The sequence below is a fragment of the Odocoileus virginianus genome, chromosome 18, assembly GCF_023699985.2.
Source record: "Odocoileus virginianus isolate 20LAN1187 ecotype Illinois chromosome 18, Ovbor_1.2, whole genome shotgun sequence".
Classification (NCBI taxonomy): domain Eukaryota; kingdom Metazoa; phylum Chordata; class Mammalia; order Artiodactyla; family Cervidae; genus Odocoileus; species Odocoileus virginianus.
The window spans coordinates 31308414-31335513 of NC_069691.1; the positions used below are offsets into that span (position 1 = coordinate 31308414).

The window sequence follows — 27100 nt, forward strand, 5'->3', positions numbered from 1 at the left end:
AACTGACTCATTTGAAAAGACCCCGATGCTGGGAAAGATTGAAGGCTGGAGAAGAAGGGGACAATAGAGGATGAGATGGTTGGATAGCATCACTGACTAGATGGACATGAGTTTGAATAAGCTCTGGGAGTTGGTGATGGACAGGGAAGCCTGGTGTGCTGCAGTCCATGGGATCACAAAGAGTTGAACACTATTGAGGGACTGTACTAAACTGAGCTGATGTGGGATCTTAGATCCCTAACCATGTCCCCTGCATTGCAAGGCAGATTCTTAACCACTGGACTACCAGGGAAGTCCCCAATGTGATCTTTTTAAAATGTGGCTTTCATCAGGTCACCATTCTGTGCATGGTTAGTCATGTCTGACTCTTTAGGACCCCGTGGACTGTCACCCACCAGGCTCCTCTGTCCATGGAATTTTCCAGGCAAAAGTACTAGAGTGGGTTGACATTTCCTACTTCAGGGTATCTTTCTGATCCAAGGATAGAACCTGAGCTCCTGCACTGCAGATAGATTTTCTCTCTTTTTTTTAAGTCTTTATTGAATTTGTTACAATATTGCTTCTGTTTTATGTTTTGTTTTTTTGGCCAGGAGGCATATGAGATCTTGGCACCCTGACCAGGGATTGAACTCATGCCCCCTGCATTGGAAGGCAACAACTTAGCCACTGGACCACCAGAGATGTCCCCAGGCAGATTCTCTATCAATGAAGCTTCACTAGCTTCTCAGGGACTTTCCTAGGGTCTCTGGCCACATCTCATGCAATGGGGTGCCTTTGTCAATCCATTCCACTCCACTGTTATCCCCAAGACATTGTGTTCCACACACATCAGGTCTTTGTACCATCTTTGCATCCTCGCCCTGTCCCTTGCCTGCTATGTTCTCCCCTGGCTTTTTACTTGACTTCCTCTATGTTTAGGTTACATATGGATTCCTCCAGGAAAACCTCTTGACAACTGAGACTCACTTAGAAACTTTCTTCATTTACCCTCTTTTAGTACCCTGTTGACTTATAGAACACATCCATATTTTAACTAATTATTTCAGTGATAATCTGTTTAAAGCCTGCCCTCCTCCCTTGCCCATAAGCTCCACAAGAAGAGGAAGTTTATTTGTCTTGTTCACCATCATAGCCCAAGCATTTAGCATAGGACCTGGCATATAGAAGGCACTTATTAAGCATTAATGGGATAAATGAATGGATGAATATAACTATTTATATATGCCCTGGTCACTCTGCTATTTAAACAGGCTAACAACTCTACAACAAATATACATGAAATTACATTGACACTTTCCTTTAACAGGTAGATAATAGAGTGATAAGCCCAGGCTTACTTATTTAATTAAAGGTAGAAAAAGCATGCAATACTCTATCCCATTTTCTGTTGGCTTATTAAGGGACAATATCTCTGTTCAAGTCCTCAAAGTAGATTTAGTGAAGACCCTCTTTATTATTGCTCTTGACCCCATTTGATTCTAACATGTTCACGATAATCACCTCGCAGCAGTTCACAAATAGCCTCAGCTTTCAAATGCATAAAAGTCCAAAGGTGATAGAATTAAAAACATTTCTCCTGGATGAAAAAAAAAATCATACATAATTGTCCCCAAACTGCCTAAACTTCTGATTGGCTTTCAAAGGACATGCTCTTTTGTCTAAAAAGTAACAGAGATTCTTTTCCTCAAAGGCACAGCTTATTGTCATTGATAAAAGATAGTCACAGACAGAAGATAGAGTTGGGATTTTCACCAGAAATTTTCTTTTCAGGAAAAAAATGTAACTCAGAAAAGCTTTCTTGATATGTAAAAGTCCACCGATAAAGAAAATTCACCTCTATGAAGCTGAAATGACATACTTCTTTTCATCTAGGTATAAGACCATCATAAGAACTAAGTGGGAAAATGAAAGGAAGGGACTATGCATTGAACCTGGCATGCGTAAGTGCTACTGAATTACAATCACCTGTTAATTGAGCTCTGTGGGAGTGGTGAAGAAGAAAGAACGCTGGCCTGATGACCAGAGTAGAGATGTCAGCCCAGGTCTACATGGTCAAGTTCATGGCTTTCGACAAGTCATTGAACTTTCTCAGACCTTTGCTATAAAATAAAGATAATTCCTTTCCTGTGTACTTTTAAAAACACTAGATGGGTGTGATCATTCTAAATTAATTATTAACTGTAAAATATCTTGAAGACACATTATTATGACCTTTAACAATAATTTCATACCATGAAGAGCTGACCAACTGTAACAGAAATAGAATTTGGCACAGTAAGAGTAATTAGAGGGTCTTTAAGAAGCATGGTAAGTCTTCTGCAGACTTTCCTTTGTCACTAACTATAAATAACTGCAAATCCTGTGAGTTATGTTTGTGGACATGGATAGTCACTCAACAAAGAAACCTGAGGACTCCCATCAAGTCTTTGAGTATGTACTCAACCTTTATGTGCAGATTTTCCTTCATTTGTCAAAAGGGGGAAACTAATCATCTCAAACAGGCCAGGGGAATGTACAATATAGGAATTCACAAAAACTCACATTGTGCATACAGATATGGCTCCTTGCACACAACAGGAAAAACTCCTATGATGCTAGCCTAACCCATCCAACTGCTAAATAAATATTTTTGAATGTTACAGCTCAAAATATTGGAAATAATTTATATAAGGAACCAATTGCTTCTTCAATTAAGTCTCTGAGTTTGAGGGCAGAGCATTCCTATCTTTAAATGGACTGGAGTGAGAAACCAGTATGCCCATTTCACCAATATATTTTTGCCCTCTATTGCCTGTCCTGACACATTCCAAGACATAAACAGGCACTTTCTTGCTTTGGCGTCCATGTATCTTCATTTCTATCAGAGACCCTAAGATGATTCCAAATCCAAAACTTTGTTTCTATATGAACCAAGGAGGAAACTTACTACATACCTCAATGTGTAGAACATATTCAGCTGCATTTGTGCCATCTGTGACCTGCAGGACTATGTCATCCTGAAGTTCCTCAGATCCATCATGCTGATATCTGTGGGGATGATAGTTGTCACTAATCTCTCAAGGCTACAGTGAGAGTGCGCTGAGATTCCTGTCACAAGAGCTTTTCCATGGTTTTGGCCCTATGTTCAATCAAGTAAACATATAACCAAAATCCCAGTATAATCTTGAAGTCACTTACATAACCATTCAAGCATCCTTGATGGTAAAATTGCTCCACCCAGGAAAAATGTGTTCTGTGCATTCTTTTTTTTTTTCCATTTATTTTTATTAATTGGAGGCTAATTACTTTACAATATTGTAGTGGTTTTTGTCGTATATTGACATGAATCAGCCATGGATTTACATGTATTCCCCATCCCAATCCCCTCTCCCACCTCCCTCTCCACCGGATTCCTCTGGGTCTTCCCAGTGCACCAGGCCCGTAACTTGTCCCCAAATCAAAAAGCAGCCCTTTAAGTTGTCACTGTAAAAATGGGAAGCAGTGGATGTAGCTCTGCTTACATACGGAAAACACTGCCTGGGGCCAAGGGGACTCTAAGACTGAGCAGTGACAGACAGAAGTGGGACAATGAGAGGATTTTGGTGATTCTCCCTCCTCCCTCACTTTTAGGGCTAATCCTTCTGTGCTCCGAATCAGTTTAGCTCTGCCCTGAAACCTCATCTATGGATTACTCTCTACCTCTCTCCTGCCATTTCCCTCTTGCCAATGACTAGGTCTTTTCCTCCCAACCTAAGAAGATTCTTGAATCTCTTCAGACTTAAAAATATTTTTTTCTTGATCTATTCTTGACACTATTTTCTTTTCTTTCTCCAATCAAGTTTCTTAAAGGAATTGTCTAATTCTAGACTTTCCATTCACTCTCCTGTCTACTATAGTGATACACTGTAAGTTTTAAATAATTGTTGAACTGAGCCAAATGTTTAGCTTATTGATGATATTGACTCACTCATACACTGGTTAGGGATTCAATTTCAGTGGTGGGAAAAGCCCACCTCCAACCTCCAGTTTCCCTCCCAACATTCCCAATGTGCCTCCTATGCTTTATTTTGTCATGCTCCCTGATCAAAAGTAGACTGACATGTGATAATGTGCTAATTCAAATAAATTTTACCATGCTATTATCCTTAAAAGGGCCAAATAGATCTAGGAGTACACATTCCAAGCTATGACAATGGAATCAAACAGAACTTCTTTTAAAACCAGACTCATTCACAAACTTGCTAAGTGACGTTAGTTAACCTCTTTGTGCCTTAGTTAACTCAACTATAATATGAGAACAGAACCATCTGCCTTATCAGGTTTGGTTGCTATGAAGTTTAATGAAGGAAACATAATTGCAAGTTTCTAGAAGAATGCTTGAACTATAGCTCAAGAATGCTTGAACTATGTGCTGGCAAAATTGGTACATTTTTTCTATCAATTATTCATTCCCTAAAAAGAATTGCCTAAACAGAGCTCTCTTTCTGAAGGGTAGGAAAGAGCTGAGATCATGGGGTTGGGGGAGAAAATTTTGATGAAAATAAGAGTAGTGAAAAGAGCTTAAGATATTGGAAGCTATAAATAAAACAGTGTAACTAAACTTCTGGATGAAAATGTTCTTCCTGTACATAAATCCCCCTTCTTTATCAATTTCCAAATGCAAAACTAAGCATTTAAGGCCTATACTTTATCAAAAAGACCAAAATTCTAGTTTGTAACTTGGATTTGCACAAGTGAGAAGTTAACCAGTATATCTGTCTACCTGACAACTGCTTTTGAGTATCTTGCATTATTTTACAGAGAAAGAGTTTTAGTAGATATTTTGTTAAGTGTCTTATATAATGACATTAGGCAGAGGAAAGGAACATCCTCAAGGTGAAGGGAACTATTAATACTATAGGCCCACTACAGAACTATGAAGCAGGGATTACTCCATCCCCGACTATAAGAGACCCAAGTACTAGTCTGTGTCCTACCTACCTAACCTACCCTGCTTATTTGCCTGCAAATCACCTCCCCAGTAGAATGGATTAAAAAGTCACACTAAAGACATCAATCAACAGAATTCTATCCCAGAATTTCCCAGGTTATGAAGTTGGCTTTTCTGAAAGCCAAATTCAATTATGTAGATTAGCCTTATAGATTAGCTCAGACTCAATTCATTTAGTTTGACTGCTACCTTTTGTGATATGTGCTGTTGCAGCAAATATAATATTCATGGCAATTCAATTTTTGTTGTTCAAATATTCATAATATCATTCCCATCAGTACAGCAAGCCAAAGGGGAAGAAAATGTCTGGAGGGAAAACTAAAGGGTTGTTATTTCTAATGTTCAACTGCCCCTTGAAAGTATTAGGTGGCATGTTGCTACTCCTGCAAGAACTGAATAAACTTCTTACACTGCCTCACAATTGATTCAAATGGGAGACAAAGCGTGTAAAACAAAGAATCAGGAAATGTTCTAACCTAAGTTTTAAGGCCTGAAGGTCTCCCCAGGAAAATGTAGTCCCTGGGTTTAGAGGGAATCCATTTAGCTCCACCATTCCATGCTGAGGCGGACTCTGCAAGGAGAGGTGGATGTTGTCCAGTTTGGTGTCCTCGTCAGAAACCAGGACATGCTCTGTGCTGATGACATACTGACCTCCCTCAGCCACTCTCAGAGGTTTGGTCAACACCTAGAAGGAAGGAGAAAACATTTAAAGCCTTGTCCGTGAGGTGTACCTGAAAACAGAACTCATGAAAGCTACAGAAAACTTCCAGCATTATCTTTACATGTCAATCCAACTTTCAAGAATGTTCTAAAGGGCACAAATTCATAGTTGAACATCTTGGCTAAAAAATATTTTTTTGCTAAATGCTTTCAGATCTAAGCATTGATGGACACAAAGAAACAAGGCAGATCTAGATTTATCATCAGAGTATGATATCTAAAGTATGTATCTAAACTAAGAAAATAACATTCCTCATTATGTCTGTATCTATCATTGCTTGGCACATATGTACCTTAATTTACAAAATGAACAAAACCTACATTAAATTTCCTGAGGGAAAGAATCCATGTTTTCTTACACCCTAAAAATTCTTAAAGACTGGAGTGACTGATTGGAGCATTTAAGGGTTAGGGTAGTGAGCATTTTAGAGATGGAAGTAGAACAGGGAAACTGAAGACTGGAAATCGAAGAATTCACAGGAAATAGATTTATTCAAACATTAGACTTAAATATTAAAGCCATAAAGATAGTTTTCTATAATAGAAAAGACCCACTGCTCAATAAAAATTCATGTGAAAGTAAAAAGCAAGTTTGAACAACTTGGAATATTTATCATTGCTTTGAGAGTTGGCAAGAAGCGATCTGTGGTCAAACACAACCTGAAAATAGTCACATATTAATACAATATCTTCACCTTGGAGGTTTATAAGACTCATAATCATCTTCATGCTCTGAGATCCTAGAGTAGGGAAATCTGTTAACTTTGTTTAACCTACTATTTTCTCAAATTTGTATTACTACACAGAATCAAAAACAAGTTGATACAGCAGGGCTACAAGTCATGGGCTTTGAAGGCTCCTCACCAACGGTCTGGGGTGACCGCTCAGCTAATGTGAGGACACAATGTTCTCCAAGGAAACAGCTACTCTCTTCAGAGCAGCTGCCACTCCTAGAAAGGAGAAGTTTCCCCAACAAAAGATCTTGAAAAGGGGGTTGGGAGTGAGGGGGCAAGAAATGGGCAGAGGAAAGGGAAGTGAGCAAGAAATTACAAGTCAGCTCCATCCTCCCTCCCAGCCACCCACAGCTGCCCCAAGGGCAGCCCTTGGGTCATAGAAATGATGACACCAAGCTCCCTGGGATGGCTGCCTCGTATTCTTTAGCAGACGACTTCTTTCAGCAAAGCAAAACATAAAGAGCCTTTTCCCCCTACAACCACTCACTCCTACCTTTCCCAAGAGCCTTACTCTCATTTGCCACACCTACATTTCACTGACTGTAGGAGAAAGAAATAAACAGAGCTCACATTTAAAGAGGATTATTATCACTGAAACATGGTCCACGTGTGCCAGCCTCGTTTTGTCCTGAGTTACATCAGTTAAGAACCCGAGATGCTAAGTTTCAAGGAATATACTTTGCCTCATTCAATGATTTTTAAGAATATATGGTTTTAGAACAACTTTCGGAGACTAAAAGCATAAGGCTAACTTACTCCCACTTTTTCGTCATTCACCTTCCAGTCCCTCCCTGAACCCAGTGCTTAGGTTTCTGGAACTTCAGGTCAGTATGGCATCAAAATTCATGGTTTCACTCAACCTAGTGGTCTTTGGATTTTTAACATCAGGGAACAGCTCCCACGACCATTTTCACGCAGGAGACTCATTTAATTTGACTTCTGTTGTATTATTACCACTTCTCTATGGTACTATTTCATTTGTCTCATACACTGTAGAAAAAATACAGAAGCCCCTATGCCTCTCGAGCCCCAAGTCCTCGTAACTTCCATTTACCTTCAAATGACAGAGGTAACTATTCACTTCACTCTGTTGGTTCCCCCATCCCCACCCCACAGATCATCTTTCTCGAGCAAGAGGTTTGGATATTAAACATTAAAAAAAAAAAGCTTCTCTGTGATTGTTCTGGAAAACATGGTAGCTTCTTTGGATGCTGGGCTATTTCAGGGCATGCATTTCATACAAAGGATGATCTGAATAATATCTAATCAAATTCACATTCAAAACTGTATTTTCAACATGGAACATGATCTGATCCCCAGCAGGGAAGGAGACAAAGAATACCATTTAGATTATTTTGTGTGACCTATTGGGGGGCCCATCTTCTGCCAAAACTTGCAAGCTCAGAGGCCTGAGGGGTCAGGCCAGTGAGGTAAATGAGTGTCCTGAGCTGGATGGATACTTTGGTGACTGGGGAACATGCCCTGTCTAGCTGCTGCAGAGTGGGGGTGAGGTAAGCTGAAGAAGCCAGAGATCCAGAAACAAACACAGAATGATATTATTGAGATAATTCACACACCATACAATCTACCCCTTGAAGGTGTAAAAGACAATGTCTTTTGGTATTCGTCTTTTAGTATTTTCACACATTCAAAGTTATGTAACCATTATGAGCAAGTTTAGAATATTTTCACACACACAAAAAAAAACCCTGTCTTTGTTAGCAATTACTACCTATTTCCCCACAGTCCTTCCCTCTCCCACCCTCCCATTCCCCCAGCTTGCAGTCCTATGCTGTGCTGTGCTTCTGCCCATGGGATTCTCCAGGCAAGAATGGTAGAGTGGGTTGCCATGCCCTCCTCCAGGAAATCTTCCCAACCCAAGGATCAAACCCAGGTCTCCCAAATTATAGGCAGATTCTTCACCCTCTGAGCCACCAGGGAAACCCAAGAATAATGGAGTGGGTAGCCTATCTCTTCTCCAGGGGAACTTACCAACACAGGAATCGAACCAGGGTCTCCTGCATTACAGGCGGATTCTTTACCAGCTGAGCTACCCAGAAAGCCCCCTTGCAGTCCTAAGCAACCATTAATCTACTTTCTTTTCCTATAGACTTGCTTACCCTGGATCTTTCACATAGATGGATTTGTATAACATGTGGTCTTCTGTGACTGGGTACTTGTCTTTGAAATAATGTTTTCCAAGTTCAACCAATTGGTAGCACATATTAGTACTTTATTCCTTTATAGTTGAGGATTGATATTCCACTGTGTGGATTGCCACATTTCATCGATCCATTCAGCAGCTAACAGAAATTTGGGCAATCCATTACTTTCAAGTATCATTTAGACTCATCAGAACAGTTGTGCAGGTTGGATAAGTGCCTCGGTCCCTCAGCGTGAGACCTCTGCCCCACAACTTTGGGCGGATGCAGAGATGGTGTGGAAAACACAGGAAAGGGAGCATCCAAGCTTTCCTGGTTTCATTTCAGGTGGGGGCCTGGAAAGGTGGCCTCTCTCCCTAGGGATATGACATGGGTGGGTTCTAGTCCCCACTGGTTCCTAATGAATGGGTAATCACACTTTGTCTTTCCACTTAGGAGGGAAGAAAAATAAGCCTAGGAATAGCCACACTCATTAACCCTAGCATTCTGATGGGGAGGAGGCAGGTGGGGAACAAACTCTCATGATGAATCCTAGCCCTGAAGATAAGATGTGCAAGGTAGCATCGCCTTGATAGTCTGGTTTTAATGAGAGACCCGGGTGCTTTAAAGCTGACACAAACATGAGGGAGTGGAACAGGATAGGATGCAAGGGTCCATCTTAATTCATTTTGGAAAATTAAAGCTCTTATTTAGATGACAGAGCAGCATAGCTAGTCTGTGGGGAGAGCAAATAAGCCTGTCTGGTTGCTAAGAGACTCCTAATTTAATCTCCTTCCCCTGATCAACACATGAAACTCAGTAAAAAGGAAAGGAAATGAAAGAGATTTTGACAAAGCTTTGAAAATCATGCCAAATGATTTTCATGCCAAATAAAGCAACTGGAAAATCTCACCTTTTAGATAGAAAGCCCCATAGGAGGTGAACGACTCCCCTCCCCACGCTCGTGTTCCCTACACTGTCGTTGGAAAATAGAAAAGTCCTTAGAAACAGCCTAAAGAGAAGTGAGCATTTCGAGTAAGTCTTTAAAAACCTTTTTCTCGTTAGGTCCTCCCTCCTCTTCATCCTTTGTATCAAGCATGATACCTACCTTTGGGGCCTGATTGTCCACCGGAAGAATCGTGATGTTAAAGCAGATCCCATATAGCGTCCCACCGTGCTGGTTACTGACAGAAAAGGCAAACTGGACGTGTCTTGGATGGGGACCCACATCTTGCATGGGTGGCATATAGGCCACTTTCATATGGTTCACAGCATGCTGCAAAGCAAATCAAGATGGACATGTGGGTACTGACTGCCAAGATAAGAGACATTTAAAGACCTGGGGCTAAGAGACCCTTCGGGTTAACTTAATATGGAACATTGCAAACACTCCCATCATCAATCTGAAGATTCTACAAAGCTCTATCTTACAAATCACATTTAAAAATGGGAAGAAAAAGAACAAAGAAATTAAGAAACTATGCCAAGTGCTTAAAGTCATGCAACTCTATAAAAGACAGGGACCTTGAATTTCAACTCTACTCCACCATGAAGGAACTGTGTGATATTGGTCAAGCTACTTAAACTTTGAGGCCCAGGCACCCTGGAGCCCAAGTTCCACAACAAGAGAAGCCACTGCAATGAGAAGCCTCAGCACTGCAACCAGAGACTAGCGCCTGCTCACCACAACTAGAGAAAAGCCTGTGCAGCAACGAAGTTCCAGCACAGCCAAGAATAAACAATTAAATAATAAAATTATGAGGCCCCTGTTTCCTTATCTATAAAATAAATAAGGTAATAAAATAATAGTACTTATCATGAGGGTTGGCATGTTCATTTACCACGTCTAACTACCATGGGGTCACAAAGAGTTGGACATGACTTAGAGATTGAACAACAAACTACAGTGAGATTCAACATATTGAACCTTAAACCTGAGGCGGTGCTGCTGCCTAAGCACTCATTATTACTGTGACCTCACTCAGGCCTTCAGAATAGAGAACCTTAGGAGTAGGGAGAAGGTTAAGGAAGGATTTTGGAAAGCAGTAGATATTAAGTACATACATTGAATTATGTACCCCATACACACAAAAAAGATATGCTGATGATCCTAAACCACAGCACCTCAGCATATGACCTTGTTTAGAAATGGGGGTGGCAAAACTCACAATTAGTTAAGGTAAGGCTGTACTGGAATAAAGTGGCCCTTAATCCTACATAACTTATGTCCTCATAAGAAGAGAGAGACATAGGGAGAACACAGCCATGGGGTGACCGAAGCAGAGAGTGGAGTGATCATCTACAAGCCAAAGAATGTAAGATTCCCAGCAAACCACCAGTCGCTGGGAAGAGAAAAGGTAAGACACCCCCACCCCACCCACAAACAAGGTTTTGGAGGATGGTATCCCTGCTGACACCCTGACTTCAGACGATTCGCCTCCAGAACTATAAGCCTACACACTCAGTCCTTTAAAGCCACCTAGTTTGTGGTAGTTTCCATAGCAGCCCTAGGAAACTAACATGTAGGTTATTAGATGAACTGAAATTGATGGAATAAAAACATATGCATCAGGTCCCTAAATCAGAGCCCTAAACCAGGAACCTAAGTTGATGCAAAAGGTTGTATTGAATTATAATGAGATTTTATTATACAAACATATTCAGCTGGATCAAGCATTTTCAAATACATGTCACTTGCTTAATGGAAATGTGCAAGCAGAAACAATATAGACATCAGGTATTTGTTGCTTGTGGCGGATGTCAAAGGCCAAAATTCTCAAGTAAAATGCTAGAAGCACCAGACCTTCTCAGAGGACACTTTCATCTGTTTGTCAACATTTGAGCATAGCATCATACCTGAGTAAAATATTTTAACCCTGGAGCTGCAGGAGTCTTGGTTAGCCTTGGTATGCTGTCCACCATGAATAATTTCCCAGCATCTAAGTGTCTAAAGAAAAATAAAAGAGAGCACATCAGCCAATTTTCCAGGTAAAAATTAAGTCACACATTAGCCTGCAACCACATTTTCTAAAGCTAAAAGTGCTCATTGTCAGAAGAAATCAAATGTTTCATCTTTATATTCTCTCTTTATATCAGGGGCAGGGACTTAGACTTACTAACCTTAAGTCTAATATCATGAATGCCATTCTCATCATAACAGTAAAAAGTATGTACAAAATTTCTGCTCTGACAAGATGAAAGGGAATCTAACTACAATGAGATACAGTTAGACACTCATCCTAAAAACATTTACTCACTATCATTTAGTACATAATTTAAGCCTAAGGGATATTCATGGCACTTTCTGGATTGGAATCATATAATATGACCATTTTTATAGCCTGAGATACCTAAAAATAAAGCTATGAAGACTCAATAAATTGTACCTAAAAGAAAAAAGTATTCTCTTTAGAAAAAGGGATTAAAGACTGTTTTCAGCCTACTTAAGCTAAAGACACTACAAGTTGCAGGCCATTTACCTATTAACATAGCCTTTGAAGGAAGGCATGAGACAAGTTTGAGATTAGAATAAATGCTGAATTGAAGTTTATGTCTGACCAACAAAACAAGCGAACCAAGGACTACACAGTGACACTTTCAACTCAATCCTAGAACACAACCTTCAACTAAGAGCCCAAGTGATGACTTTTCATAGAGATACCTGTGGCTGGAGGAGAAAAATGGAGGAGCAGTTATTGTGTAGAGCAGCTCCCGGTCATGTGATTCTGTATCTATAAAATGTAGATGTTTCTTAGTGATGTAGGCCACCTCCGTTTCCTTGACAACTAAATGCCGAGAAACTCCAGGAGCCTCTTTTGGAAGCTGGTCATCTACAGGAGTGATATGGATTGTCACCACCTAGAAAGAAATTATCTGTGTCATTCATTTGAAATAACAAAAAGACATCAGAAAAAAGACACTCCACTATCATTCAGTCAACTATGATTTTCAAAAACTGCCATTTAATAATACACTTCCAGTGAAAAAGTTCAGGAGCTATTAAGAGCATGAGCTAAAAATGGATCATTCTCCATCCATTTTTCACTGTACCTTAAGAATACAATTATCACAGTTACATTTAATGCAGTCCTGAGTGCTATCAAATGGGCACACAACACACAAAATATATTCCTGGTTTTATTTGTTGTTGTTGTTGTTCAGCCACTAAGTCTTTTCTAACTCCTTGTGACCCCAGTGACGAGCATGCCAGGCTCCTCTATCCTCCACTATCTCCAGGAATTTGCTCAGATTCATGTCCATTGAGTCGGTGATGCCACCTAACCATCTCATCCTATGCCACCCCCTTTTCATCCTGCCTTCAGTTTTTCCCAGCGTCAGGGTCTTTTCCAATGAGTCAGTTCTTCTCATCAGGTGGCCAAAGTGTTGGGCCTTCACATAGAGCAAGAATTATGACAGAGTGGAAGGAGGAAGAGGAAGCCCAGGCTGTTGGTAAAGAGAGATGTAAAAGTAAAACCTGATGCTTTCAAACTGTGGTGCTGGAGGAGACTCTTCCTCCTTCCACTCTGTCATAATTCCTTGACACAACTTTTGGTTCCTCTTTTTCTACCCACACAGAACACATCACTAAGTCCTAGAGTTTGTATTTATAAATTTTTCGAAACAGTGACCACACCCTCCTCCCCAGCTGTCAGCCCCACTATTCCTGATCTTGCTCCAGCTGGCATAATTTCTTCCTTGTATCATCGTAACAGCTTTCCATCAGCCCTAATTTCAATAACTAATCTTGACTTTTCATACCTCTGGTCTTATCTTTTAAAAGACACAAGTAAAAAAAAAAAAAAAAAAAAAACACACAAGTAAAACCAGGTTATTCACTTCCTCAAAGATCTAAAAAAGTTACAAATGAAGTTATCTACAAAACAGAAACAGACTCACAGACATAGAAAACAAATTTATGGTTACCAAAGGGGAAAGGCAAGGGAGGGATAAATTAGGAGGCTGGGATGAACACATATACACTACGATATGTAAAATAGATAACCACCAAGGCCCTACCGCATAGCACAGGGAAATAGTCTCTCTAGTTTTTAATCTATACAAGAAAAGAATCTGAAAAAGAATGCATGAGTGTGCTCAGTCATGTCCGACTGTGTGTGACCCTATGGACTATAGCCTGCCAGAATCCTCTGTCCACGGGTTTCTCCTGGCAAGGATACTGGAGTGGGTTGCCATTTCCTCCACCAAAGGGTCTTCCCGACCCAGGGACTGAACCCACGTCTCCTGCATCTCGGGCATTGGCAGATGGATTCTTTACCCCTGAGCCACCTGGGAAGCCCCTGACAAAGAATATATATACATAAATATGTGTAACTGAATCACTTGCTGTATACCTGAAATTAACACAACACTTTAATTATACTTCAGTAAAATTTTTTAAAACAAGAAAGTAAAAAGGAAATCTTAAACAACCACCCAGGAGGGATAGAATTATTCTAACTCCCTAGCATGTTATTCAAGACCCTTCCCGGTTCAGACACACTCTTTAACTTTGCCTTTTGCCACCTTTTAACATTAATCTAGCACCCTGCCTGCACAAAGCGGATCCAGTCCTAGTCCGCAAACATGCCTCTCTGCTCTGGACCACGTTGTTTCTTCAGTCTGGAATGCTCTCCTCCTGTTTTCTCTAGCAACTCAATTCTTTCGTACTCTTGAAGGCTCTTCTTGAAACGTTTTCTCAGTTGGATTTCATTTTTCTTGAATTTTCATTATCCCTTGACAAACACTATAATTGCATTGTCTTGCATTATTAGTTTGTAGTTTACATGTCATCTCTCCTAGACTGTAAGTTCCACAAGAGGAGGATCTCAGTATAGTTCCACATGGAATGTGCCAGTGAATGGACAGTCCTGAGTATACTACTTGGTAATTACCTATCTTGAACAAGTCATTCATCTTTTTCTAGTGTCCATTTTCTTATCTGTAAATTAGGCATAATATCAGCTCCACCACATCTAGCATGATATTCTGTAGGTAGGAGGCACTTTATCATGTTTTCTCACTGAATGAGTCTACATGTCCTGTTGTGATGTTAAGAATTTTCTCAAACATTCACAGGTTTAGATCTTGCAAGGAGGGCAAGGAGATTTTGCCAAACAGTTTTTAGCATCACTTTTTTTTCTTTTTTTAAGAATAATCCAAAAAAAAAAAAGAAGAAGAAGAAGAAGAATCCATGCCTGGTTGGAAGAAAGCAATTACTCTCTCTTGAAATGGTACATTTGCTTGGCATCATGAAAGCCTGATGCATTCAGTTCAGTTCAGTTCAGTTCAGTCGCTCAGTCGTGTCTGACTCTTTGTGACCCCATGAATCTCAGCACGCCAGGCCTCCCTGTCTATCACCAACTCCTGGAGTTTACTAAAACTCATGTCCATCGAGTCAGTGATGCCATCTAGCCATCTCATCCTCTGTCGTCCCCTTCTTTTCCTGCCCACAGTCCCTCCCAGCATCAGGGTCTTTTCCAATGAATCAACTCTTCGAATGAGGTGGCCAAAGTACTGGCACATTAAAGTATTAATATTCTTCTCCTGGTTTTGATTTATTTAATATTGTCACTGAAACAGATCAACAATGCCAGTTTTTTCTAAGAAAGTGGTGTTCACAATAACCAGTTTGAAAAGCTGTGGTACATATACACCATGGAATATTACTCAGCCATTAAAAAGAATTCATTTGAATCAGTTCTAATGAGATGGATGAAACTGGAGCCCATTATACAGAGCGAAGTAAGCCAGAAAGATAAAGACCATTACAGTATACTAACACATATATATGGACTTTAGAAAGATGGTAACGATAACCCTATATGCAAAACAGAAAAAGAGACTCAGATGTATAGAACAGACTTGTGGACTCTGTGGGAGAAGGCGAGGGTGGGATGTTTCAAGAGAACAGCATCAAAACATGTATATTATCTAGGGTGAAACAGATCACCAGCCCAGGTTGGATGCATGAGACAAGTGCTTGGGCCTGGTGCACTGGGAAGACCCAGAGGGATCGGGTGGAGAGGGAGGTGGGAGGGGGGATCAGGATGGGGAATACACGTAAATCCATGGCTAATTCATTTCAATGTTTGACAAAAACCACTGCAATGTTATAAAGTAATTAGCCTCCAACTAATAAAAATAAATGGAAAAAAATTTTTTAAAAATAAATAAAAATAAAATTAACATACAAAGCAAAAATTAAAACATAGTTAAGCTTTTGCTATAATATAAAAAAGACTGGAACATCAGCTCAGCCACCTACAAGCTTTTGCTGCCTGGGGCAAATCACTTGAACCTTTTGGGGCTCAGTTTTTCTTTCTGTACATTGGGAATAATAAGAATGGCCATTACAGTGAAGTGTTGTTAGGATCAAACAAGATATCTGACATCACAGAGAGTACCTGGTAGTAGGTGCTCAATAAATCAATTCCCTATCTCCATTCTTCATCACTTTTAGAAAAGTATATAGCATATTTACTACTCCATTATGAAGTATTTCAATAATTAAAAACTAAGCCCAGTCATCAAAATAATGGAACACAGTCATTTCTTTAGTTTCCTGGAATCTATGTCATGATTTTTTTTTTTTCCAATTACAGTTTTTTGCTAATCTACAAAGTTCAGAAATTCTCTATGGGACCTCCCAGTCATGGTGTGGATCAGTGAGGCTCCACTTAATTGAAAAACTGGATTTAATAAGGAAACAATACTTATTGTGCATTCAAAGAGACCATTTTCTATGCAAATTTATTCTCTAGTGTGCTCTTTGTAGAAAAAGAATGTACAAGCAATGCTTTTTTATACCCCAGTAGTAATTCTTGGTGGGCCCATTTTTCAACATGCTTTATGATTGCCTAAGTTGATGTATCTTTACATATTTATGCATGTCCAAATAATTACTGTGTGTGTGTATTCTGTGGGTGAGAAAAATCCAATTTTAACAGACTCCATAGAGAAATAAACTGTTCCCATTCTTACTGAAATTTGGTTGTAAAAAGGACCTCATTAAATACCCATTCCCACACAATGGAAAACTAGTGCCTGTACCAGTCACTGGGCTCTTACCTGCTGCCTTCCTCTACCTGCCTCCAGTCTACTTAAGGCCACAGGCACCCACAGACAGACTGGCAGGAAATTAGTACATAAAGAAATAAATCAGTATATAAAATGACAATGACTAACCTTGACCCTCACAATACAGGTCACAATATGACACTCCACCAGATAGTATCTACCTTTCTTGTGGACCTGAATTCTTGATCCCTTCTCTGCTCTGAGGTTTGATTCCTATCTGATTCCTTCTTTTTCATCTTCCTTTGAGATTGTGTGTGTGCGTGCTAAGTTACTTCAGTCGTGTCTGACTCCTTGTGAAACTATAGACTATAGCCCTCCAGGCTCCTCTGTCCATGGGATTCTCTAGGCAAGAATACTGGGGTAGGATGCCATGCCCTCCCCTCCAGGGGATGTTCCTGACCCAGGGATCAAATCTGCATCTTTATGTGTCCTGCTTTGGCAGGAGAGTTCTTTTTTTTTTTTTTTTTTTTAGTTGGAGGCTAATTACTTCACAACGTTGCAGTGGGTTTGTCATACATTGACATGAGTCAGCCATGGAGTCAGGGAGATGGGAGAGGGGATCGGGATAGGGAATACATGTAACTCCATGGCAGGAGAGTTCTTTAACACTAGCACCACCTGGGAAGCTGATCCTTTGAGATTTTCAATGCTATTTTTCACCCACAGGAATTATCACTTCAGTTCAGTTCAGTTCAGTCACTCAGTTGTGTCTGACTCTTTGCAACCCCATGGACCATAGCATGCCGGGCTTCACTATACATCACCAACTCCCAGAGCTTGCTCAAACTCATGTCCATCGCACTGGTGATGCCATCCAACCATCTCATCCTCTGTCATCCCCTCCTCCTCCTGCATTCAATCCTTCCCAGCATCAGGGTCTTTTCAAATGAGTTATTTATTCACATCAGATGGCCATAGTATTGGAGTTTCAGCTTCAGCATCAGTCCTTCCAATGAATATTCAGGACTGATTTCCTTTAGGATTGACTGATTGAATCTCCTTGCAGTCCAAGGGACTCTCAAGAGTCTTCAACACCACAGTTCAAAAGCACCAATTCTTCGGCACTCAGTTTTCTTTATAGTACAACCCTCACATCCGTACATGACTCCTGGAAAAACCATAGCTTTGACTAGATGGACCTTTCTCAGCAAAGCAATGTCTCTGCTTTTTAATATGCTGTCGAGCTTGGTCATAGCTTTTCTTCCAAGGAGAAAGCATCTTCTAATTTCATGGCTGCAGTCACCATCTGCAGTGATTTTGGAGCCTCCCAAAAAATAAAGTCTCTCACTGTTTCCATTGTTTGCCCATCTATTTGCCATGAAGTGATGGGACCAGATGCCATGATCTTTGTTTTTTGAATGTTGAGTTTTAAGCCAACTTTTTCACTCTCCTCTCTCACTTTCATCAAGAGGCTCTTTAGTTCTTCTTCACTTTCTGCCATAAGGGCAGTGTCATCTGCGTATCTGAAGTTATTGATATTTCTCCCGGCAATCTTGATCCCAGCAGACCTGGGTCACATAGTGTGTGGCATAAGCCCTCTTGGAGGAGGTCACCATTAACCCCACCATAGAGCCACCAAACAGACAACCCACAACTGCAGAACAATTATACCAAATAAATTCTCGCACTGGAATTATACCCAAAGCTAGTTTTGCGCACTCCACTCTCCAATCTGACTTCTGATAAATGCCCATCCCAGCTGCCTGTTCTCTCCACTGGTCGGTCACATTACATTTCCTTCCTCCCACTTCACACACAGGCCTTTGTGGCATCTGCTTCCTTTTTTTCAGTTTCTTAGTTCTCTTTCTTCTTTTCTTATGTTTGGCTCTCTATTTTACTGCTAACATTATGCTCTCCTAGACTAAGACCTCAAGTGTAAGCTTTATAAAACTCTCTACTGAGAAGAATAAAGAAGAAAATATTTTCTTTTTATGGTCAGCTTTATTGAGGACTGCTATACATACAATGAACTGCATTCAATTTAAGTCTATAATTTGATGAGTTTTGACAATCACATATACCTATGAAGACACCACTGTAATTAAGATACATAATATCTCCAATGGATTTGCTTTATTTTTTGGTTGGTTGGTTGGTTGGTTTGATAGTATTTCATTGCCTCATTTTATAGATATACCATAGTTTTTTAAACCAGACTTCTGCTGATGAGTATTTTGGGTGCTGATACAGGCAACTCTACACTTAACAATCTAAGAAGATATTTTTCAAAAGCAAATTGAGTAAGTGAGGCTTTATTTGGCAACAGTCACGATAACCAAGATGAAAAGAGAGAGGGGCTTCTGGCTAACACTTTGTTGATGGGTAGGTAGATTGCTCAGTAGGACTATCCAGATGGGAAGGATGAGAGGAGGTAAGGGGCACTCCACTTATGCAACTTCCTCCCTGCTTTGACCAGAAACTCACATGAGAAAATCTTTGGTCCCTGCCCCTATGGAAGGAAGAATTCTAACAGTATGGCTGAAAAAATCCAGGGTTTGAATTTAATCTTCAGTGACCCAGGAACCTTCTGATCACAAAAGCTCCAATCAAGTAACCATTTCATCTGGTCTTATAGTTGAACAGCTGGAAGTTATATTTTGTTGAATATTTTAAATACATTTTTATCTGTTGGACATGACTAGACACTTGTACAAATTGAAGATGCAATCATCAAATAGACCAGGTAATCATTTGTATTCCTTAAGAATCAGAGCTTCAGTGATGATATAATTAAAACATAGAAACTCTTACCAGCACACACATATACAAAATAATTGTTTTGTTTTTATACACCACACTAATTCCTGAAAACTCTGAAAACTAAAGCTTTACACTTATTACCTCCCTATCTCACTTCTTTCCTGGTCCCTGCCAAATGGTTGAGTCTTCTTATTTCCTCCCAGTTTCATTACAAGTTGAAAGAACCAGAGTTAGTTTTAGAACCAACATACAATTCTTGGGGTTCTACTCTGAGGCAGGTACCAAGATCTGAAGACACAGAGATAAATATATCAGGATCCCTGTCATTAATGAGCTCACCACGGATCCAATAAAATAAATAATGGCCTCACATTATAGTAACTTGGTATCAGATCATGTAAAAGGACCAGATAGCCAAACCTGGGGAAATGGGAATAAGAGGTTCAGAGAAGGATTCCTGGAGCAGATGATGTTATAGCTGAGAGCTGGTCTGTATCTAGAGATGCTAAAGCTGCTAAAGACCACAAGAGGGAGATTGGAGAAAAAAAAAAACAACTAGATGAATTCTACTCAACATATTGCTTTTGGATCAATGAATTTATTTTTGTTGTTTAATCACTTAGTTGTGTTCCACTCTTTGTGACCCCATGGACCACAGCCCACTAGTCTCCTCTGTCCATGGGATTTCCCAAGCAAGAATACTGGGGTGAGTTATCATTTCCTTCTCCAGGAGATCTTTCTGACCCAGGGATCAAACCTATGTCTCCTGCATTGGCAGGCAGATTCTTTACTACCAGCTACAAGGTAAGTCCATCAATGAATTTTATTTGTCCTCAAAGGGTGCAGTTAATTGCTTCTTTTCTTAAGAGACCATGTGAGAGATTCGGAGAATAATCTAGTTCAAAAAAGATGAAGGTTGAAACAAAAGCAATGACAGTGGGGTGGGGTAAGGAGAGATAGATGAGAGAAATTTCTCAAGTAGATTTAGTAATACTTGCTGACTGATTGGTTATACAGATAACTCAACAGAAAGAGGGTAGTGGTGACTACAGAAATTCCATTTACAGTGGCTTTGCAGTTTTAGCAAAACAGGCTAAATGTCTTGTGAACATGTTGAGTGTAAAATAAATGTAGAGATGTCAGGTAGAGATGTAGGTACACAAGTCTGAGCTGGAGGATATTTAGGAGTCAGAAAATAGGTGGTACATGAAAACAGAGCAAAATTCTTTTTCTCCCCATTTCTCTCTCTCTTTCTCCCTCCCTCCTTCCTCATGCCCTCTCTTTCTTTCTCTCTTTTTCCAACCCTTCCTTTTTTTCTTCTCTCCCTCCCCATTCAACATAGATTAAGAAGATAAATAAAAACAGAGAAAAATATGATATGATTTCCTTAGAAGCACAACCATAATGGGAAATAAACATAACTGGATCTGACTTATTTAATCTGACTTATTTGTCAAGATTTACAAATAATTTTAGTTCAGTAAAGTTTTCATTACTGCGGTCTTTACTAGAGAAAACTGACATTTATACTTGTGAGTATCAAAAATATGATCTATAAAGTATACAATAGCAGAAAAGTAAAAAGTAGTCCTGAATTTCCCATTTTCAAAAAGGCCCATAGTTTGCTAAAAGTGATATGGTATTCTAGTCAGAAACATAGCACAGTTGAATGGATGCAACAGAAGACGTAGAAGTAAATCCTACTAATAGTTTTCATTTTGGACTATCAGATCAACTAAGATTTCAAGAAAAAAGGAATCAATAAATGGCATAATTATATACATTGATGAAAAGAGGAGGCTGTTCTACGTAAAGGAATTTTTTTTTAGTCAATAAGCAGATGAATTGAGAATTTCCTCATTCACTTTTCCATTACTTCTTTTAGCAAGGAGCATCTACCTCCTTCAGTTTCTGAGCCATCCCTATCATTCCTCCTGATCATCCCCTTTTGTTACTTTTATCCTGGCAAACAGATGAATAACCCAATCATCTACGTCTTGGCTAACGTCAATGACGGCGACACTAAGAGATGATGTTATATAACCAATAGGGATCAGGTTCAAAATTTGCTTAGACCCCTTTATATGCTAACTTCTAAAATAAGAGGTATAAAATGCCTAGCAAAAAGAACTATATATAGTGTGAGTCACTTATTTTCAGAAGACATTTGTCCATCCCTACCACCAACTGCCCTCTCCTCACAAGAAATTTACCCCTTTATAGCTATCCAGACCCATTTTTTTCTGTAATTTCTGTAGGATGATGGCTCCTTAAGCCTATTTTTGTATTCTGTATATTTAAATAAAATCCTTGAGTGTTAATAAAACTCTTAGTTCTTCAAAAGCAATAATAAATAAAAGCAAATATATTCATTGAGTACTTACTAGGTGCCAGAAAGTTCACCATATTCATATGTATTATGTTGTAAGGAAGTTGTTTTATCTGTTTTACAGATAAGGAAACTGAGGCACAGGTCAGTTAATGCCAAGGACAGGAGAAAAAGACAGTCTAACTACAGAGAGTATATCTTAACCACCACACACAAAATAAATCAGTTTTTTTTTAATGTTATGAAGCAAGCAAATCTCATAAGATACTCTTCATAAAAGGGTCCCATAGTTAACTAACTTTGGAAACACTGCATACATGGAAATGTACATAACCCACTTCAGTATTCTTGGGCTTCCCTTGTGGCTCAGCTGGTAAAGAATCCACCTGCAATGAGGGAGACATGGGTCTGATCCCTGGGTTGGGAAGATCCGCTGGAGAAGGGAAGAGCTACTCACTCCAGTATCCTGGCCTGGAGAATTCCATGGACTGTATAGTCCATGGGGTCACAAAGAGTCGGACATGACTGAGTGACTTTCACTTTCACATAAGTTTGAACAATGTGAACATAAGCTGTTCATGTAAATTTGGGGGAAAGTAAATTTTAAAAAGCAGTTATGTTGCAAGGATATTGACTTAATTTTGCTTCTTCCATTGCTCCTCAAACTTTGGAATCTGTTTTCACAGAGTTTCTAATAATATCTTCCAGAACTGATATCTGTGGACAAGATTTTGGGAAAGTGTTCAGAGATGGACTCTTACCTGTGGCACTGAGAGATTTGGAGGCTCGTGGCTGTCCCACAGGACAAATTCGAATGAATCTTCAAAGATTTCTCCACCAAAGTGACGATAGTAAATGATGCCATTGAATAGATCCCTCTGAATGAAGCCAGGGACTGGATAGCCTATAGAGTCCACAAAATACCACATACCTTTGTAACCATCTGCCAGGTGCTGGGGTAAAATAATTTTGGATTTATCTACAAGTTTTTTCTGCCTAGTATCTTGCATGTACCCAAGGAGTATTTTTTAAAAAGTATAGCTGATTTACAATATTGTGTTAGCTTCAGGTATATAGCAAAGTAATTCATATTTTTTTTCCCAGATTCTTTTCTGTTACAGATTATTAGAAGATTCTGAATATAGTTCCCTGTGCTATACACAGTAAATCCTTATTGCTTATCAATTTTGTGTATAGTAGTTTGTTTGAGGAATTATTATTAAATGCTCTATCAAAGCAGGAGGAGGAGGAGGTGACGGCTTAGATGATTAAATGGCATCACTGACTCAATGGACATTAGTTTGAGCAAACTCTGGGAGATAGCGAAGGAAGGGAAGCCTGACGTGATGCAGTTCACGGGGTCAGTCTCAAAGAGTCAGACACAACTTAGTGACTGAACAACAAAAATCATAACTTATAAATAATAAAGCATAAAAATTAAAGTTACTACCTCTGCCTTAGTATATAGAAAAACCAGCATTAGAAAAATATTTTCAAGAAACAGTCTTAAAGTCAGACAAGATGGCAGAGGAGAGAAGGACCCTGAGCTCACATCCTCTCATGGGCATACCAAAATTACAACTATCTTCAGAACACCAATCAGTGAAAAAGTCCAGAACATACCAGAGGAGATCTTCTATAATTAAAGTTATAAAGAAGAAACCACAATAAGGTTGGTAGGAGGAGTAAAGTCACAATATAGTCAAGTTTCATACCCCAGTGTGGGCAATACACATACAGGATAATAAGTACAAGTGCAGAGTTTTTCTCAAAGGATTAAGAGCTCCAAGTCTAAGCCCAGGGATCCTGCACATGGGAAGATGAGTCTCCAGGGCATTTGACTCTGAGGACCTATAGGGTTACTTTTGATAGTCCCAGACAGCTGGGGAAATAGAGTGTGTGCATGCATGCTCAGTCATGTTTGACTCTTTGCAAGCCCCTCGACTGTAGCCCACCAGGCTTCTCTGTCCATGGGATTCTCCAGGCCAAACTACTGGAGTGGGTTGCCGTTTCCTCTTCCAGGGGATCTTCCTGACCCATGATCCATGAGTCTCCTGCATCTCCTGCACTGGCAGGCAGATTCTTTAGCACTGTGCCACCTGGGACATGGGGGAAATACAGACTTCACTCTTAAAAGGCACACAAAGAATCTCACATGCCTCAGGACCAAGGGAAGAAGCAGTAATTTGACAGAAGTCTAGGTCAGAAATTAAAAGACGCTTGCTCCTTGGAAGAAAAGTTATGAGCAATCTAGACAGTATGTTAAAAAGCAGAGACATTACTTTGCTGACAAAGATCCATCTAGTCAAAGCTATGGTTTTTCCAGTAGTTATGTATGGATGTGAGAGTTGGACCATGAAGAAAGCTGAGCACCAAAGAACTGATGCTTTTGAATTGTGGTGTTGGAGAAGACTCTTGAGAGTCCCTTGGCCAGCAAGGAGATGAAACCAGTCAATCCTAAAGGAAATCAGTCCTGAATATTCATTGGAAGGACTGATGCTGAAGGTCCAATACTTTGGTCATGTGATACAAAGAGCCAACTCATTGGAAAAGACCCTGATCCTGGGAAAGACTGAAGGCAGAAGGAGAAGAGGATACCAGAGGATGAGATGGATGGATGGCATCACCGATTTGATGAACAAATTTGAGCAAGCTCTGGAAGTTGGTAATGGACAGGGAAGCCTGGTGTGCTACAGTCCATAGGGTCACAAAGAGTTGGCCACGACTGAACTGAACTGGATTGAACTGAACTGAACTGGACTGAATTGGGTCAGAACAACTTGCTTATCTAGGAGAACCTTCTGGAGAGACAGGAGGCAACCACAGTTCACTCTGGGGACACAGATACTGGCAGCAGTCATTTTTGGGAACCTGTTCTACCACACAGACACTGGCTCTAGCAAGCACCATTGTGGAATTCTCCCTCTATCTTATTAGGGCCAAGACCCAGCCCTGATCCAGCCTATAGGCCGGGGGGCTTCAGTGCTGGGATGCCTCAGGTCAAGCAACTAACTGGGTAGGGACACAACCTCACTCAGGCTGTCTTAAGACCTCCTGAGCCAACAGTTGCCTCTGGACACAGCCCTGCCCACCAGAGAGTGAAGGACCCAGCTCCAGCTATCTCTGGGTAGACACCAACTCCAAAATAGCCTGAACCCCAGACCTACTCTCCAGGGAGCCTACTCTAGCCCCTGAACTAGATGTATCCACCAGGGAGCAGGTACTAACTGCATAAAATCAGATATGCAGCCTGCAGACACATCCTGACCAACTGGACCATGGTCCTGTCCACTAGCAAACCAACACAAGCTTCAGGACTCCCCAGACCCTGCACTCAACAGTGTCAAGAAGTAGTCCCACGCACCAGTGATGCAAAACCTGCTCTAGGACCCTTAGGTCCTGTAACTAGACTCGAGTATCTGACTCTGCCTGCCAGTGGGCCACACTAGCCCTAGGACCTGGTTCTACCCACCACTGGGTGGTAACAGCCCCAGAGTCTCCTGGATCTTGACCCAAACCAAGAATAAGCCAGCACTAATGCCACCCTGTGACCCAGTCCCACCAACCAGCAGCCAGCAACCTCCATACAACACAGGGCCTGGCGACCAACCAGACAGGGAGTAATAAGCATATAAGACTGCCTACACAGTCAGCCCAGCACAATAGGAAGACACACACATCCCCTAGAACATATCACTCGGGTGATGAGAGCAGGATGTGTTGCTAAGACACATATGATGTCTCCTACAAAGGGCTGCTTCTCCAAGGTCAGAAAGCATAACTAGCCTACCAGATACATAAAAATAAAAATAGCAACCTAGGTAAAAGGAGGCAACAAAGGAACATGTTTCAAACAAATAAGATAAAACCCCATAAGAATAACTAAGCAAAGTAGAGATAGGCAATCTACTTAAGAGTTCAAGGTAGTGATTATAAAGATGATCAAATAACCCAAGAGAAAAATGGATTCACAGAATGAGAAGTTTTTTTTTTTAATGAAAAGTTAAAAAATATGAAGGACAACCAGACAGAGATGAAGAATACAGTAACTGAAGTGAAAAATACCCTAGAAGGAATCAAGAGTAGACTAAACGATACAGAGGAACTATCAGCATGCTGGAAGACAGAGTAGTAGAAATCACTGGTGCTAAGTAGACAAAAGAAAAAAGAATGAAGAGAAAATGAGGACAGTTTGAGAGACCTCTGGGACAACATCAACCACCCTAATATTCACATTACAGGAGTCGCAGAAGGAGAAGAGAGAGAGAACCTATCAACATATTTGAAGACATAAGTCAAAAACTTTCCTTACCTGGTAAAGAAAACAGCTATCTAAGTTTAGGGAGTATAGGGAGTCCTATACAGGATTTACTCAAAGAATAACACACCAAGACACATTATAATGATAATGGAAAAATTAAATATAAATACAGGATATTAAAAACGGCAAGAGAAAAGCAACAAATAATGTATAAAGGAACCCCACATAAAGCTATCAGGTGAATTTCAACAAAAATCCTGCAGGCCAGAAGAGAGTGGCACAATATATTTAAAGTAATGAAAAGGAAAAACCTACAGCCCAGAATATTCTACCTAGCAAGACTCTTGTTTAGATTTGATAGAGAGATCAAAAATTTTACAGGCAAACAAAAGATGAGTTCAGCACCACCAAACCGCCTTAACAAGAAATGTTGAAGGAATTTTAAGAGAAAAATAAAATACCACAACTAGAAACATGAAAATTGCAAAAGGAAAATGCTCATTAGTAAAGGCAAACATACAGCACAAAGTTAGTAAGTCATTCACACACAAAGATATGAGGAAGATTAAAAAACAAAAGTGGCAAATTCATCTACATCCACAATAAGCAGTTAAGGGATTCATAAAACAATTGGATGTAATATATGACATCAAAAGGGCTTCGCTGGTGGCTTAGCAGTAAAGAATTGGCCTGCCAACACAAGAGACACAGGTCCAATCCCTGGGTCAGGACCTACTCTGGAGAAGGAAATGGAAAACCACTCCAGTGTTCTTGCCTTGGAAATCCCATGGACAGAGGAGTCCATGGGGTTGCCAGGGTTGGATGCAACTTAGCAACTAAACCACCCCCACCATGACATCAAAAGCAGTGAGGAGAGAAGAGTACAGGGTTATTAAAATGTATCTGAAATTAAGACACTGATGAAAGAAACCAAAGACAACATAAACAGATGAAAAGATATACCATGTTCATGTACTGGAAGAATTAAAATTGTTAAAGTGACCATATTACCCAAGGCAATCTACAGGTTCAGTGTAATCCCTATCAATATATCAAGGGCACTTTTCACATAACTAGAACAAATAATTTAAAAATTTGTATGGAAACACCAAACTCCAGATTGTCAAAGCAATCTTGAGAAAGAAGAACAGAGCTGGAGGACACTGCCTT

General features: G+C 40.1%; 1 protein-coding gene across 3 annotated transcripts in view; it reads right to left on the bottom strand.

Moving 5' to 3' along the window:
• The window catches only part of FREM1 (FRAS1 related extracellular matrix 1), a 171909-nt gene that overhangs the window by 85618 nt on the left and 59191 nt on the right, over positions 1 to 27100 (bottom strand). For all 3 annotated transcript variants that reach the window (XM_070480527.1, XM_070480528.1, XM_070480529.1), the window contains exons 10-15: positions 22431 to 22573; positions 12226 to 12422; positions 11421 to 11511; positions 9673 to 9840; positions 5446 to 5654; positions 2934 to 3027 (exon numbers count right to left, since the gene is read on the bottom strand). In XM_070480527.1, the coding sequence (XP_070336628.1) occupies positions 2934 to 3027; positions 5446 to 5654; positions 9673 to 9840; positions 11421 to 11511; positions 12226 to 12422; positions 22431 to 22573 (902 nt within the window). The remainder of the gene's footprint in view (positions 1 to 2933; positions 3028 to 5445; positions 5655 to 9672; positions 9841 to 11420; positions 11512 to 12225; positions 12423 to 22430; positions 22574 to 27100) is intronic.